This window comes from Neophocaena asiaeorientalis, unplaced genomic scaffold (assembly GCF_003031525.2).
Source record: "Neophocaena asiaeorientalis asiaeorientalis breed wild unplaced genomic scaffold, Neophocaena_asiaeorientalis_V1.1 scaffold242, whole genome shotgun sequence".
Classification (NCBI taxonomy): domain Eukaryota; kingdom Metazoa; phylum Chordata; class Mammalia; order Artiodactyla; family Phocoenidae; genus Neophocaena; species Neophocaena asiaeorientalis.
Window position 1 is genome coordinate 8692815 of NW_020172451.1, and position 17577 is coordinate 8710391.

At 38.2% G+C, this 17577-nt stretch overlaps 1 protein-coding gene across 1 annotated transcript in view; it reads left to right on the forward strand.

Annotated features, from left to right (window-relative positions):
- ENTHD1 (ENTH domain containing 1) overlaps nucleotides 1–17577 on the forward strand; it is a 97174-nt gene that overhangs the window by 49319 nt on the left and 30278 nt on the right. The window contains exon 4 of the mRNA XM_024737658.1: nucleotides 4148–4271. Within this exon, the coding sequence (XP_024593426.1) occupies nucleotides 4148–4271 (124 nt within the window). The remainder of the gene's footprint in view (nucleotides 1–4147; nucleotides 4272–17577) is intronic.

The window sequence follows — 17577 nt, forward strand, 5'->3', positions numbered from 1 at the left end:
TGATTGTCAGTGGGGGGGAGTCGGCCTTTGGACAGATGTCCACCCTCCCCTCCCCAGTTGCTGGCATCCGAAATAAAGCAAACTGTCCTTTCCACCAGTATGGCCTCTTTATTGGCTTTTGAGCGGCAGCCGGACCCCACTTTCGGTTACACTGACATCATAAATAAGGGTGAATGCTTTCCCTCTAAGATAAGGAACAAGGCAAGGACTCTTATTCAACATAGTATAGGAAGTTCTAGCCACTGTAATAAGGCAAGAAAAAGAAAGGAAAAGCATGCAAAATTTAAAGGAAGAAATAAAACTGTCCTTATTTACAGGTGACATGATTGTTTGCATAGAAAATCTCAAGGAAATGATACAACAAACCTCATAGAACCAGTAAGTGAATTCAGCAAGGTTGTAGGATATAAGATCAACATACATAAATCAATTGCATTTTTATATACTAACAGTAACTGAAATTAAGACATATGCCATTTATAATCACTTCCCTGGAATGAAGTCCTTAGGTATAATTATAACAAAACCTGTACAGGATCAGTATACTGAAAATTATAAAATACTGATGAAAGAAATTAAAACCACCCAATTAAACACCTACCATGTTCATGGATTGGAAGACTCCACAAAGTAAAGATATCATAATAAAACTGCCCCTAATTACTCTATAGGTTTGATGCACTTCCTATTAAAATTTCAGCAAAGTTTTTGTAGACATAGATAATACGCTTATTCTAAAATTTGTATGGAGGGACTTCTCTGGCGGTCCAGTGGTTAAGACTCTGTGCTTCCAATGCAGGGGGCGTGGGTTTGATCCCTGGTTGGGAACTAAGATCCCACATGCTGCACAGCATGGCCAAAAGATTTTTTAAAATAAATAAATAAATAAATAAAATCTGTATGTAAAGGCACAGGCCCTAGAATAGCTTAAACCATCTTGGAAAAAAAAAAAAAGTGGGAGTAATCACTCTGCCTGATATTAAAGCCTACTGCATAGCTGCTGTAATCAAGGGAGTGTGGTATTGATAGAGAGACACTTAGGTCAGTGGAACAGAATTGAGAACCAAGAAATAGACCCACACAAATATAGCCAACTGATTTTTGACAAAGTACAAAAGAAATTCAAAGGAGAAGGATAACTTTTTCATCAAATGATATTGGAGCAGCTGGACATTCATAGGCAAAACCATGAACCTCAACTTAAACCTTATACAGAAATTCACTCCAAATGGATCACAGATTTTAATGTAAAAAGAGAAGCTATAAAACTTTAAGAAAAATATTTGAGAAAAGTCTTGGGGTCTAGGGCTGGCCAAAAGCACGATCCGTAAAAGAAAACAAAAATGATATCAGACCTCATCACAATTTGAAAAATTTTGCTCTGTGAAAGACTCTGTTAAGAGGATGTAAAGGCAAACCACAAACTGGGAGAAAACATTTGCAAACCACATAACCAGCAAAGAACTAATACCTGGAGTATATAAAGAAGTCTCAAGACCCAACAGTTAAAAAACAAACAATCCAATTAGAAAATGGGCAAATGATATAAACAGTCATTTCAGCAAATACAGGTAACAGATAAACAGATGGAAAGATCAACATCATTAGCCTTTAGGAATATATAATTTTGAAATATGAAATATCAAAATAGCTAAAATAAAAAACAGTGACAACACCAAATGCTGGTGATCATGCAGAGATACTGGATCACTCATGTATCACTGGTGGGAATGTAAAATTGTACAGCTACTCTGGAAAACAGTTTGACAGTTTCTTATAAAACTAAATATGTAGCTACCATAAGACCCAGCATTTTCACTGTTAGGCATTTATCTCAGAGATATGAAAACTTATTTTCATACACTGTACACTGTGTTCACAGCAGCTTTATTATAGCACAATTCTGGAAACAATCTAGATGGCCTATAACAGGTTAAACCAACTGTGTTACATCTATACCATGGATACTACTTGACAAAGAAAAGGAACAAGTTATTGATACATGCAACAACTTGGATGAATCTCCGGGAATTATGCCAGGTGAAAAAAGCCAATCCCAAAAGGTTACATCCTGTATGATTCCATTTATGTAACATTCTTCAAATGTCGAAATTACAGAAATGAAGAATAAATTAGTAGTTGTGGGGAGCAGAGCATGGTAATAAAAAGGCGTCAGGAAGGAGCCTTATGGTGATAGAAATGTTCTGTATTTCGATCATATCAATGTCAATAGCCTAGATATGATATTGTACTATAATTTTGCAAGATGTTGCCTTTAAGGGAAACTGGATAAAGGATACACAGGATCTCTCTGTATTATTTCTTACAACTGGATATGAATCTACAATGACTTCAGAATAAAAGCTGAATTATGAAAAGTGGCAAATCACTTGGAAAGTGGTTTGACAGTTTCTAATGAAGTTAAAAATAAACCTATCCTATGACCTAGTCATCCTACTCCTGTGTAAATATCCAGGATTAATGAGTGCATTTGTCCACAAAAAGATTTGTGCAAGAATATTCATAGTAGCTTTATTCATAATAGCTGAAATATGGAAACACCCCAAATGTCCATATGCAGGAGAATGGATAAACAAATTGAGATATTTTCATGCAATGGAATACTTCTTACAGAAAAACAAACTACCAATACACACAAAATATGGATGAATCTCACAAATATTATGTTAAGCAGTGGGAATCAGATACAAAAGAATAAATAGGGTATGATTACATTTGTATGAAGTTCAAAAACAGGCAAACTTATTGATGGTGATAGAAGGTAGAATACTGTTTACTGGTGGCGGGGGTGTGGTATCAACTGGAAAGGCGCTTGAGGGAACTTTCTGGAGTCAAGGAAATGTGGTTATGTAAATATACACATAATGCTAAAAGTTACTGAGCTTTACACTTAAGGTTTTGCATTTACTATATGTTAATTATACCTCAATAAAGTACGGCAAAAAAATTATCCCCCATTCGTGGGGGAAGAAAGGTCAACCCATTCATGGGGGAAGAAAGACAGGTCAACCAGTCCCACTGTGTAGACTTTGTTGGATCCGTTTCCAGACTAGCTGTAGAAAAACCTGTTTATGATACTTAGGTTAAATTGAAAATCTGAACAGTTTATAATCGATGACATTAAGGAATTATTGTAAAGTTTACAGGTGTAAAATAATTATTATTGTTAAAGAGTTCTTATCATTTAGAGATACATGTTGAAATAAGTGATATATCTAAGATTTGCTTTAAAATAAAACACAAGAGTGGTAAATATAACAAGACTGGCTGTGAGTTGATTGTTGTTTAACCTACATGATTGGATTATTGTCTACTTTTTACTCCATGATAAAAAGTTTAAAATTTTAAATATGGATAAAAGATACACACAGGTAGCTTTGTTATTACCAATAAAACAGAATAATTGGCCTCTGAGATAGTATGTTCTAAGGATGCTCAAGGAGTGGTAGGGAAAGTTAATGCCCCAAACAAAATCATTGCTTGTCTACACTAGGTGTCTTTAGCAAGGAGTGAGAATCTTTTTTTATACTTGGAAGGTATAGTTTTTTATTATTTATTTATTTCAATTGAAGTATAGTTGATTTACAATATTATGTTAATTTCACGTGTTCAGCATAGTGGTTCAGTATTTTTACAGATACACTCCATTAAAAGTTATTACAAGATAATGACTATAATTCCCTGTCCTATACAATATATCCTTGTTTATTTTATACATGGTAGTTTGTATCTCTTAATCCCATACCCCTAATTTGCCCCTCCTCCTTGGTAACCACTAGTTTGTTTTCTATATATATGTCTGTTTCTGTTTTGAATATACGTTCATTTGCATTATTTTTTAGACTCCATATATAAGTGATTTCACTAAGCATAATATTCTCTAGGTCCATCCATGTTGCTGCAAAGGGAGTGGGGATTCTTAAGGGCAGAATACCACCCAACACTAAGTGGACACCCACGTGTAGATAACTTACGTGCAAGTTCTTTCAGTCAAAATGTATTTACAACGATGTTAGCACATAGAGGCACATTGTACCTCTATAAATTGTCCATTCGTTGTAGCATATTGAAGCAGTGGGGTTAATTTTTTTTCTACTTTCATGTGTGTTCTCTTGTTTTCCATAAGGACCTGATGTTATTTTATGAGGATGATCCAAAGCCAGTTTTGCCGACAATTCCTACTTCCATTATCTCGTCAACTACATGGTTGTCAGAAGGGCAAACAGATGTCTGTAACCTCTGGGATGCAGGTAAATTAGGTAAAGAATAACATTTTTACTCAGAAACACTGGACAGGAATTGTTTTTCATCAGATTTTATTTTGTTAAATTTAGCAACAGTGGCTTTAATTTAACTTTGGTCATGAGGGACCGGGTTAGCATGGATAAATTCAACCCACACAGGATACTGTAACCTTATTTTACCATTTGTTTCAATGTTTTTTTCTCTTTCATTGTTTTATTTCAAAAACTATTAACTACAAACCTTAAATCTTTTATAAATTTTTTTAAAGCAGAAAATTTCATTTTAGTTCCTTCTCTTGTTTGTATTCATCTTCTCTTTGATGAAGAGTTTAAATTATGATATTTTTCAGAAGCAAGCATTAGATGAAAATATGAAAAAGCATGACGCATGGTATACCACAAATTGGTTAATCATCTCTTGAGTAATTAACATTAGAGAGTGGCACAGTATAAAATTATCCAAAACTGGCCTCCAATAAATTACGCTATCAAATTCCAACTGGGCTCTACTGCTGCTCAGGATCTGATTGATCCACTGTCGAGCCACTCCATCCCATCTATTCTCCATGAACTCTCAGTTTTCAATACATTCTTCCTCTTGATTTTCTCAGAAAATAGGATGAAAGATCTGCCAAGATGAGAACAAAACATTCTCAGTAGCTTTTATTCCCTTGTATATCTTTGCTTTTATATCCATCCAGGCATCCTTTTCCTTTCCACAGAGTTGGCTCCTTACGTTCTGAGTTACATCTTCTCCCTCAACTTTGGACCATGCACCTCAATTTTCCCCTTATATAGCACCCTGATATCCAAAATATTAAAACTGAAGTTTATTAGTATAGGTTTATATTACAAGTTCCTATGTATATAGTTCATGTATATGTATATAGTTCATGGCTTTCTTATAAAGCCAGTTGTGAGAATGATGAGGATATTTTAATAGACCCAAAAACAAGAAATTGTGGGTTATGGTGATATCTGTAGTACAAGGTTGGCATTATTCACATGAATAATTGGTTATAAGTGGTTACAATTTTTTAGACAGCTTACCTTGTATTCTTAGAATACACTTTACGTAAACTGATCCAGATCCAGAAGTTTGAAAGAAGAACAATAAGGAAAATGTTTTTGTATTTTAATATCTCCTAACATTTCCACCCCCTAATATTTTTGAACAGACTTTATTTTTTAGAGCAGTTTTAGGTTCACAGCAAAATTGAAGGAAGGTACCAAGATTTCCCCATATAACCCTTGTCCCCAAACGAGCACAGCTTCCCCACTATCAGCATCCCGCACCAGAGTGGTACATTTGCTGCAATCAGTGAACCTACTTTAACACTTTTTTTAATCACCCAAAGATCATACTTTTCATTTTGGTTCATTCTCAGTGGAGTACATTTTATGGGTTTTGACAAATGTATAAGACATGTATCTACCATTATAGTATTGTACAGAGTATTTCTTTGCTCTAAAAATCCTCTGTGTTCTGCCTATTCATTCCTCCCTCCCCTCTAACCCCTGGAAACCACTGATATTTTTTTTTTTTTTTTTTCTGCGGTACGCGGGCCTCTCACTGTTGTGGCCTCTCCCGCTGCGGAGCACAGGCTCCGGACGCGCAGGCTCAGCGGCCATGGCTCACGGGCCCAGCCGCTCCGCGGCATGTGGGATCCTCCCAGACCGGGGCACGAACCCGTGTCCCCTGCATCGGCAGGCGGACTCTCAACCACTGCGCCACCAGGGAAGCCCCACTGATATTTTAACTGTCTTCATAGTTTTGCCTTTTCCAGAAAGTCATATAGTTAGAATCATGCCGTATGTAACCTTTTCAGATTGGCTTCTTTCACTTAGTAATGTGCATTTAAGGTACCTCCTTGTCTTTTCATGGCTTAATAGCTCATTTCTTTTTAGTGCTGAATAAGATATACTAGAGTATTTATCTGTTCACCTACTGAAGAGCATCTTGGTTATGTCCAAGTTTTGGCAATTATAAATAAAGCTGCTGTAACTATCCTCGTGCAGGTTTTTGTGTTACATGTTTCTCTCTGCCAGCATTTTAATACAAGTGAATCTGAGTATAAATGAGCATCAGAGGCAACCCTTAAGAGGAAGAAGGTCACAAAACATGTCACTTGAGGGATGATTCCACCATTTTACTTGTTTAGGACTCATCTTAATTAGAGGAGGTTTTCCTACTTTTGAGTCTTTCTTTTTTCCAGTCTTTCCTTCACACTGATCTCAGAGATATCTTGCAAATGTAGATCTTAGCATTTCATTTTCCAGCTTAAAAACTTTCAACAATTCTCCACTGCCCATAAGTCTATTTTTTTATACTGTCATGTAAGACTTTTCATAGTCTGGTCCCAGCCCACCTTTTTTGGCCTCATCACCCAATACTGCCAGTATTCACAATACTTTATGACATTCTATTACTTTCTCTTTAGAATGTCTTTGTTCCAGTTACTTCAGCTGTGTAACACATTGCTCTAAAACTTTTATGGCACAAAATAACCATTTATTCCGCTCATGGATTCTCTGGGTCAAGAATTAGGACAGGGCACAGTGGGGATGACTCGTCTCTGTTCTGTGACATTATGTCTGGGCTTCATCCCGAGAACACAAATGCTGGGGACAGGAATCATCTGAAGCCTCATTCACTTATGTGTCTGGTAGTTGATGCTTTGCTGTGTCAGCTGGGGCCCTCAGTTTCTCTCCACATGCACCTCTTTATGTAAATCTCTCCACATGGGTTAGTTTGGGCTTCCTCATAGCATGGTGGCTGAGTTCCAAGGTTGAACATCCTGTGAAAGAAAGGACCAGGCAGGAGCTGAGTAATCTCAAAGTCATTCTGTGAACTTCCTCCCCATTCAGTCTATCAAGGCAATAGAAAAGACTTGCCAAAGTTCAAAGGGAGGGTACGTAGATGCCTACCCCTCCATGGACAACTGTCAATGGCATATTGAAAGAAAAGCATATGGGATGGGATGTGTATTAGCACGGTCATCTTTGGAATATACAGTCTGCCACAATTCTCCATCAAATAATGTTTAACAAAATCCTATTCAAACAGCAAGGCCCAGCTTCTTTCTCAAGATTATTTTGGCTATTCAGCATCTTTTGTGTCTTCAAACAAATTTAAAAATATTTTGTTCTAGTTCTGTGAAAAATGCCATCAGTAATTTGATAGGGATTGCATTGAATCTGTAGATTGCCTTGGGTAGTATGGTCATTTTAACAATATTGACTCTTCCAATCCAAGAACACAGTATATCTTTCCATTTGTTTGTGTCATCTTCAGTTTCTTTCATCAGTGTCTTATAGTTTTCGGAGTACAGGTGTTTTGCCTCCTTAAGTAGGTTTATTCCTAGGTATTTTATTCTTTTTGATGCAATAGTAAACGGAATTGTTTCCTTAATTTCTCTTTCTGATATTTCAGAAAGTATATAATTAGTGTATATTATTAGTGTATAGAAATGCAACAGATTTCTGTATGTTAATTTTGTATCCAGCAACTTTACTGAATTCATTGATGAGCTCTAGTAATTTTCTGGTAGCAGAAGTTCTCAGTTTTAATGAGGTAGAATTTTATTCTTTATAGTTTGTACTTTTTTGTATCTTGTGATTTTTAAAAATTCTTATCTCAAGATCATAAGATATTTATATGTAGGCTAAAATTTTTATAGTTTTGCTTTCCACAACTCTTAACGCAGCTGGAGTTGGGTTTTGTGTATGATTGAAGCAAGAGTTCATTTTTACTTCTAGATGGATAACCAGCTGTCCCAGCATCATTTATTGAAAAGTCTGCCCTTTCCCCTGATGAACTGAAATATACCATCTATAGCCTAAAGCAAGTTTACACATGTGCATGGATTTGCTTCTGGGCCCTCTATTCTGTTCCATAAGTTATTTGGTTATCCCTGCACCAACAGATAGTTTTAATTACTCTACCTTTGTAATAATTCTTGATGACTTTTCACTTATTAGTGTTTTGTCTTTTTTGACCCTTTGCTTTCCCACAAAAAACTTGTCAAGTTCCTCAAAAAAAACCTGTTAGAGTTTTTATTGGCACTACCAATCTTTAAGTCAATTTGGAGAAGTGACCTCTTTACGATATCAAATTATTCTGTTTATTTAAGTCTTCTGCAATGTATTATATTTTATAGCTTTTTTCCCATACAACTCTTATATAGCTTTTGTTAAATTTAGTCCTCGGTACTTTATATATTTTTTGTTGCTACTGTAAAATATATAATTTTATAAACTGTATTTTCTAGCAGTTTGTTGACTGTGAAAATGAGTGGAACTAATTTTTGTATATTGATTTTATAACCAGTAACCTTGCTTAACTAACTCTTATCAATTTTCCTAATTTATTTGTAGATTTGTCTAGATTTCTAATGAAACAATATTGACTCTTCCAATCCAAGAACACAGTATATCTTTCCATTTGTTTGTGTCATCTTCAGTTTCTTTCATCAGTGTCTTATAGTTTTCAGAGTACAGGTGTTTTGCCTCCTTAAGTAGGTTTATTCCTAGGTATTTTATTCTTTTTGATGCAATAGTAAACGGAATTGTTTCCTTAATTTCTCTTTCTGATATTTCAGAAAGTATATAATTAGTGTATATTATTAGTGTATAGAAATGCAACAGATTTCTGTATGTTAATTTTGTATCCAGCAACTTTACTGAATTCATTGATGAGCTCTAGTAATTTTCTGGTAGCAGAAGTTCTCAGTTTTAATGAGGTAGAATTTTATTCTTTATAGTTTGTACTTTTTTGTATCTTGTGATTTTTAAAAATTCTTATCTCAAGATCATAAGATATTTATATGTAGGCTAAAATTTTTATAGTTTTGCTTTCCACAACTCTTAACGCAGCTGGAGTTGGGTTTTGTGTATGATTGAAGCAAGAGTTCATTTTTACTTCTAGATGGATAACCAGCTGTCCCAGCATCATTTATTGAAAAGTCTGCCCTTTCCCCTGATGAACTGAAATATACCATCTATAGCCTAAAGCAAGTTTACACATGTGCATGGATTTGCTTCTGGGCCCTCTATTCTGTTCCATAAGTTATTTGGTTATCCCTGCACCAACAGATAGTTTTAATTACTCTACCTTTGTAATAATTCTTGATGACTTTTCACTTATTAGTGTTTTGTCTTTTTTGACCCTTTGCTTTCCCACAAAAAACTTGTCAAGTTCCTCAAAAAAAACCTGTTAGAGTTTTTATTGGCACTACCAATCTTTAAGTCAATTTGGAGAAGTGACCTCTTTACGATATCAAATTATTCTGTTTATTTAAGTCTTCTGCAATGTATTATATTTTATAGCTTTTTTCCCATACAACTCTTATATAGCTTTTGTTAAATTTAGTCCTCGGTACTTTATATATTTTTTGTTGCTACTGTAAAATATATAATTTTATAAACTGTATTTTCTAGCAGTTTGTTGACTGTGAAAATGAGTGGAACTAATTTTTGTATATTGATTTTATAACCAGTAACCTTGCTTAACTAACTCTTATCAATTTTCCTAATTTATTTGTAGATTTGTCTAGATTTCTAATGTTGAAAATCATATCATCTGTGAATGATGGCAGATTTGTTTCACATTTGTAAAACCATACTTTGTATTTTGTTTTCTTACCTTGCCATGCTAGGCAGAACCACTCAGGCAGTGCTGAACAGAAAGTGTGATTGTGGCCTTCCTAGATTTGGTCTGAATCTTAAAGAGAATGATTTCAACATTTGCCATTAAGACGGGTTTACTGTATGTTTTCTGCAGATCTCAATTTATAACTTGTTAACGGTTTTATCATGAATACATCAATATGTTGAATTTTATCCATTTTTAATATCTATATTGATGGTTATAGGTTTTTCTCCCTTAAGCTGTTAATTTTGTAAGTTAGTTGATTTCCAAATATTAAAACAACCTTGAATTTCTGGAATAAACTCAATTTGGTGATGATATATTATCTTTTATATATATTGCTGGGTTTGATTTGCTAATGTTATATTTAGGAGTTTTGCATCTGTATCTACAAGTGAAATTAACCAGGACTGTCTTTTCTCATATTTTCTTTGTTACGTTTTGATACTGAGATGTTGCCAGACTCATAAAAAGATTTGGAAAGTGTTTGCTCTTTTTTTATACTCTGGAATAGTTTGTGTAGGGTTGTTTGTGAGATGATGTGAAAGTAGATAAGGTATTCTGTATGTTCACTAATGGTGCTGGCAGAAGGGCTGCAGGCAGGGAAGACAAATCTGCACCCGGAATATGTGTGTCTCCTTATGAAGACAAAGTACTACTCCCTTTATAATGGAGGGGTCCAATATAATCAACCTGACACCAGGTAATTAATTTGCTGTTTTCCCTGGGAAATGGTGCCATGCTAGGGATGTAGCATTAACCTCTACTCTTGGCAGGTTGGGCATTTCGGAAGTTGTGGTAGCCAGGTCACCTCAGAAGTTGTGGTAGCCCCTGCATAGTCTCCACCCCTGCCACACTGCAAAAGCCCATTGTATAACCACTAGAGTGACTAAGGAAAGAGGATGGTTGACATCCATTAAACAGAGCATCTTGCCCATCTGATTTTGAGAACCTCTTCTGCAGTGAAATGTCTTCTGGCAACCCTTTATATGGGACATGAACATCTTCACACAGTGTGCACATACATCCTGAAGGTTCATCCACATATTTCTTTGTCACCAGTGTTCCAATATTATTCTTTCCAAGTCCCTGATAGCACCCATCAGCCATGAATTGCATCTTACCTTCCATGTGAAGTGTGCGTCTGTTTGCAATTCTGTCTACTAGGAAGATTTTCCTACCGTCTTTTAGGGCACTTCTGAGTGAGGCTCTGATTTAGCAGTTAACCACTTCTGGCTAGTGCCAGCATTCCTTGCAGATATACCTGTAAACCAGTCCTATACTTTTTCTCTTAACTGACAGTTCTCCATGGAGCTATAGGTGTAAGTTGAAGGGGAAGCAGTAAAAGAATGGGAGCAGGTTCCATGGAATCTGAGACATCTGCTTGAATAGTTTACATGGGCCTTCTGGCTTGGTCTGGTCTCATCTATTCTGTTTGATTTTACAATAGAATGCTGCTGTGTGTTCTGTGGACCAGATAACACCCATTACATGATGGGCACATAGTCATTTGGTGTCCTGTGGTGTAGGCAAAAGAAGACATGGCTTTACTCCAAAGCCCTAGAGGTCAGCTTTGTGATTTTCCTATTGGGGCTCATGAGAGACTCTGCTTAACATCTTTCTCTGCCTTGGGCACTAGCACTGGTTCTAGATTATAAGGTCCACCTGGCAGGGCAGCTTATACAGTGGCCTGGGCCTGTTGCAGAACCTTTTCTTGCTTTGATCCCCACTAAAAAATGGCAGGAAATGGTCAGAGCCTCACACCCAAATATGGTATGCGTTGCCTCCAAAATTCCAAGACACCCATGTTACTGTGTTTTTTTTGCTTTGTGTTGGACAGTTCGAGGGGAAACAGCTTATCTCTCACTTCCAAGGGGGTATCCTGACACACTCCAGACCATTGAATACTCTAAAAACTCCACAGATGTGGCAGCCCTAGAACTTTCCTAGGGTTTATCTCCCACCTTCTGCATGCATGTAGCACCAAGAGGGTGTTACTTCCTGCTTAATAAGTCCAGTTAGCATTGTGTCATCAATGTAATGGACCAGTGTGATGTTCTATGGGATATCAAGAAAATCCAGGTCTGTCTGGTCTCTGTTAAAAGACACTGTGAGGCAAGACAGTAAAGGTCTACTGTGTCCCTGCCACACGAAGCCTGATTCTAATTATCTTTATTGATAGAGATTTTTAAAGGAACATATCTAGACCAATAACTGGACATTAGATGCCAGGGGCTGTGTTGATTTGCTCTAGTAAAGATACCACAGCTGGAATTGCAGCTGTTACTGGCATCACCACCTGATTATATTTGCAATAATCTCTGGTCATTCTCCACAAACCATCTGGCTCTTCAGAAAAACAAGAATCACCACCCCTACAACTTTCAAGTCTTTGATGGTAGCGCTAATGTCTGCAGTTTCCCCAAAAATATTTTTTGGAGTGAGGAGGTGTAATTAATTCTAGGGGTTTCTACCTAGTCCTTCTAAACATAATAACCTGAACTCCATGGGTTGTGGAACTAATGTGGGGATTCTGCCAGTTACTAAGTGTTATCTATTCCCATTATACATTCTGAGACCATGGAAATAACTAGAGGTAGGTCTGTGGTTTTACTGGACCCATTGTGACTTGGAGCCTAGGCAGAGACTTCATGTGCCACCTGATTTCCATAAATCCCCACTTAGTAGAGGATAATGGCATTGTTGGATCTCCAGAGATTAGTGTCAGTTAAGAGCCAGTATCTAACAAGACCAGAAAATTCTGTGTATTTCCCTTTCCAAAGACAGTCATTGTTGTAAATGGCTTCAGGTCCTCTAGGGAAGGCTTAGGGGAAGATTTACCATATATACCTGTGGTGGGCATTTCAGGATTCTTTCTCAAAGGGATCTGACCTTCCCCTCAATCAGGAGGTTCTGGCTCTGTGAACTGGCTTCAGTTTCGGAATTGAGTAAGAGGCCGTGACTCCTCCCGTGATGACACTAATTAGGTTTTCCACCTATGTATATCAAGCAACACTTAGTAGGCTGCCCACCTATTCTGTATCCATCTTGTGATTCGTTAACCATTACTATACATCCCTGAAAGTAAAAAACATCAAACAAACAAAAAACTGATGTCATTGCATCCCTGTGTCTACTATGGTTGTCGTGCCTAGCTTGTCTCTACGAGTTAAGCGGTAGCATCTGGCTATTACCACTCCAGGACGCCATTATTCCCACTGAGATCAGAGAACCCAATCCCACTGCATCATCCCTATGGTCATCTCTAGCCCACAGATGACAAGCACTACAGGCTCTTCAATAATGCTTGTGCCCCATCACAATACATTTTTTAGCGCGTTGGTGAAGAGCGTATATTCCAAGGCAATTAGAAGGTATCTGAGCATGTTGTACATAATAATAGGATCATTCCAATGGTCCCATCTCCTGGAGCCTTTAAACTTCCTTTTACAGCATGCCAAGGAAGTGCCTTTTTTCTGAAGGCCACTTCTGAGTCCCACACACATGGTGTTCTCTCACTCACTCTCTGGCTTTCACTGTCACTCTTTTCAGGTCCTGCTGAAATGTTACAGCCTAGGGAGGCTTTCCTGAACACAGTATTAAAAATTGGCACTTCATCACTTCCACTGGCGCTCCCTCTCTCTCTTCCCTGCTTTATTTTCCCTGTAACACTTATCTGATGTGCTACATTACTTATGTGTCTATTTGATTTAGTATTACTTATGTATCTATTTGATTTAGTAAGAGGATCGTTCGATCCAGGGGTTCTGCAGACCACCCACAGGTACCACAGTGACTCTGCCATTACCTTAGCTCTGACTTTGAGCTCTGCTCTTTGCCACTTCTAGGTGTGTATGATGCTGTTCAAGCAGTTGCTCATGAGTTGGGTGCATTACATTAATGGCTTCCATTTTGAGGGCAGTTGCTATATGCTTTCACATTTCCCTGAAAGTATCTTTCTATCAGTCATGAGAGCATTGCAAAGCATGTTTTTAATAGAGAACTGACTACAGAAATTTGAGAGGTTATCAACATAGTAACTGTGTATTATATGGTTGGTGAAGAAATCCAATTAAAATCTTTTCTTAAATTTAATTCTTCCCACTTTTTTACTTCAAAAATATGGAAAACATGATTTGTGTGTGAAAAACAGACATAAATGAAACGATTAAATGGGTTTTTCTTGAAATAAATAGGGCAAAGCCACAATCATTTGCAGAAGTCAGTTAAATAATTAAAAGACTAGAAGGATGGTAACTACATTTAAAGATGCCACCTTTTATTTGCCATGCAGTAGCCAACTTTTTTCATCATTTTGATGATTAAAAGAGACACTGACTTTTGAATTAATTATGCATTTTAGGTCAAGAAGCCATCCCACCTAAATCTTTTTCTATGTTACTAATGAGTGTGTGTATTATAAAAAATATGGTATAACCCTTAGACATTTCAAATTAGGAGAATCAAGTTTAATGTAAACTAAGGTGACAAGTTCTTCATCAAATGACTGTGACATCTCAGGTGTATAAGTCCCAATTTGACTTTATTTGAGTGAAACAAATGGCTATATATCTGTTTCCAAGAGTGAGCAAATTATGCATCCTACAGCTATTTACTGAATACCTACTATGTGCCAGGCACTGTGCTAACTGCTGGATATCCAGTGATGACAAGATCCCTGCCTTTATGTAGGATGGGGTAAGAGGAAGCTGGGCAGGTTTAAAGAACTGAAATAAATTTAGTAGGGCCTTAGGATTAAGTGGATGATAGGAGAGGTGCCAGATGAAACCAGAGAGATAAGCAGAGTCTTATCAATAAAGGTGACCATATAATTTTTTTGTCCAAACCAGGATACTTTTGAGAGTGAAAGGAGGCACAACTAATAATTGTGCCAGAATAATAGATGTAAATCCAGAGCTTCCTGGGCAAGGTGGTCTTGCTATGGTCTGAATGTTTGTGTCCATCCCCAGTCATATGTTGAAAACCTAATGTCCAAGTTGATGGTATTAGGAGTGTTAACCTAAAGCAGTAAAACAGCCGGTTATTTTATTGGCAAAGCAAGTTAGTCAAGAAAGCAAAGAGGGCTTCCCTGGTGGCGCAGTGGTTGAGAGTCCGCCTGCCGATGCAGGGGACACGGGTTCGTGCCCCGGTCCGGGAAGATCCCACATGCTGCGGAGCAGCTGGGCCCGTGAGCCATGGCCGCTGAGCCTGTGCGTCCAGAGCCTGTGCTCCGCAACGGGAGAGGCCACAGCAGTGAGAGGCCCACGTACCACAAAAAACAAAAAAACAAAAAAAACAAAAAAAACAAACAAAAAAAAAGAAAGCAAAGAATTGCAATTTGGACATGCAACTATGGCAAGCCATATGCAACTCTAGTAAAGCAAAGCAGAGGAAACTCTTTTATAGAGGGGAAGGGGAAGTTGGGAGGGACTGTTACAAACAAAAAGTCCATTGGAGGAAACTGGAAGTTCAAAGTGTAGTGGCTTTTCATTGGCTGAGTTGTGACAGTCTCTCACTGGCTGAGCTGCTGCCAGGCAAGGAGAAATTCTTTCTTCCTCCTGCTGGCTCTAGTAAGTAGTGTCACTTCCTGCGGAAGATTCAAGGTACGTTTCTTCCTGTTGGGATCTGTGCTGATGTTGAGAGGTATGTGCCTGAGGGCTCTTCCTTCTGGTCTCCCGACTTTATTTTAGTCGTTTCCTCTAAAACGACTTTGGCCTTTGGGAGGTAATTATGTCACGAGGATGGAGGTGAATGGAATTGTTGATCTTATACAATACAAAAGACCTCACAGAGCTCCCCAGCCCCTTCCACCGGCTGAGTACACAGTGAGAAGTCAGCAGCCTGTTACCCAGGAAGAGCACCTTCACCAGAACCTGACTATGCTGGCACCTTGATCTCAGACTTCAGCCTCCAGAACCGTGAGAAAGAAATTGCTGTTGTTTATAATCTCCCCAGTCTGTGGTACTTTGTTACAGCAGCCCTAACAGACTAAGACAGGCATGTGTGCCCAGTCTCCTTATAAGCCATGCTGAGGAGTTTCAGTTGTGTCTGGAGAACGATGGGGAGCCTTTGAAGTGTTCTAAGCAAGGACATGATATAACCAGATCCTTGCTTTAGGAAGACGACTGCGGATGCGGTGTAAAGAAAGGATTGGAGGAGGGCAAGTTAGGAAGAGTAGTCAGGGGTCAAAACAGAACTAGAGACTAAGAACATTTCTAAAATGCAACTCTGATCTGGTCAGAGTGCTGAGGAGCTCCCCTTAGGATGAAGTCTAACGCCTTAGCCTGGCAGATAAGCTCCTTCTGGCATTGGCCTCTGCTCTCCTCTCCAGTCTACCTTTCACCTCCTTCCTCCTCCATCACGCGCAGTGGTTAGCTATGGATGCTGAACCACTTGCCGTAAAGGCCGTGTTCTCACACTTTGCATATGCTCATTCCTCTGTTCTCCATTCCTATTCATTTGAATCCTTAGGGTTCAGCTAAGATGTGGCTTCTCCCAGGAAGCCTTTTCTGACGTGCTGGAGGCAGGGTTATTGCTCCTCATCCGGGATCTCATGGCACTCTGCGTGTGCTCCGGATCTGCGCTGATTCTGCTGTATTGTCACTACCTGTTATTTCCTCTGTCATCAAACCAACTAGACTATGATTTTTTTTTTTGAGAGAAGGTCTGTGTCTTGTTCATCATTGTGTGCTCTGCCTCTAATCCAGTGCTTAGTCCATAGTAAGTGCTCCACTAAATAATTGTTGGCTAAAAAAGTATCATTTGAAATGCCCCTAAATTGAGTATCGTCATCCTCTTGCTCTTTCTGTATTTTTTGCATATGCTTTTAAAAGTGTCTTCAGAGAAGATTCATCACAGTTTTTTTTTTAACATCTTTATTGGAGTATAATTGCTTTACAATAGTGTGTTAGTTTATGCTTTATAACAAAGTGAGTCAGCTATACATATACATGTATCCCCATATCTCCTCCCTCTTGCGTCTCCCTCCCACCCTCCGTACCCCACCCCTCTAGGTGGTCACAAAGCACCGAGCTGATCTCCCTGCATCACAGTTTTTTAAAAGAAGAGCAGCATAACGTGTGTGCTCCAGGTTCACCAGTGAGGTTCGCTACCAGCAGTTACCTTCTGAAAATTTGTGGGATTTCCCTCATCCCTCATTGACACTTGATAGTTATATTAGCTTTAAAAAAGTCTATTTAAAAGGAGGAAACACATACCATTTAAAATAATGTTCATGGATTTAGAGAGGGAATGCATGTGGGCATTGGTGTTGGTCCAGATATTATTTATGTAGCTTTTCCTTTCATATCATTTCAAATCTGGTCTGAAAGCAGGATCTGTCTGTGGTGTGGCAGGAACCCAGAGACACAGCATGGATGATCCTCCCCCACGCCTCCCACCCGCCACCACCACCCCCGCCCCGTTTCCTAGATGTTGTTACTCAAGTTAGTGAGTTTTAGAGGGAGGAGGGTCTGGAGGGCAGAGAGAGCGCCGAGGGGCTATCTTAGCGGTGAAGAAAGACAAGGGGCTGTCAGAGAGATGGAAGAGCCCTCAAAGGCAGAGGTGGCATCTTAACTCGTGCTTGAGTCGCCAGCATATTTTCAAGCCATGACGTCAAGTGTGCCAAAAGGAGTAGCTGTATTTTTTTTTTTTTTTTTTTTT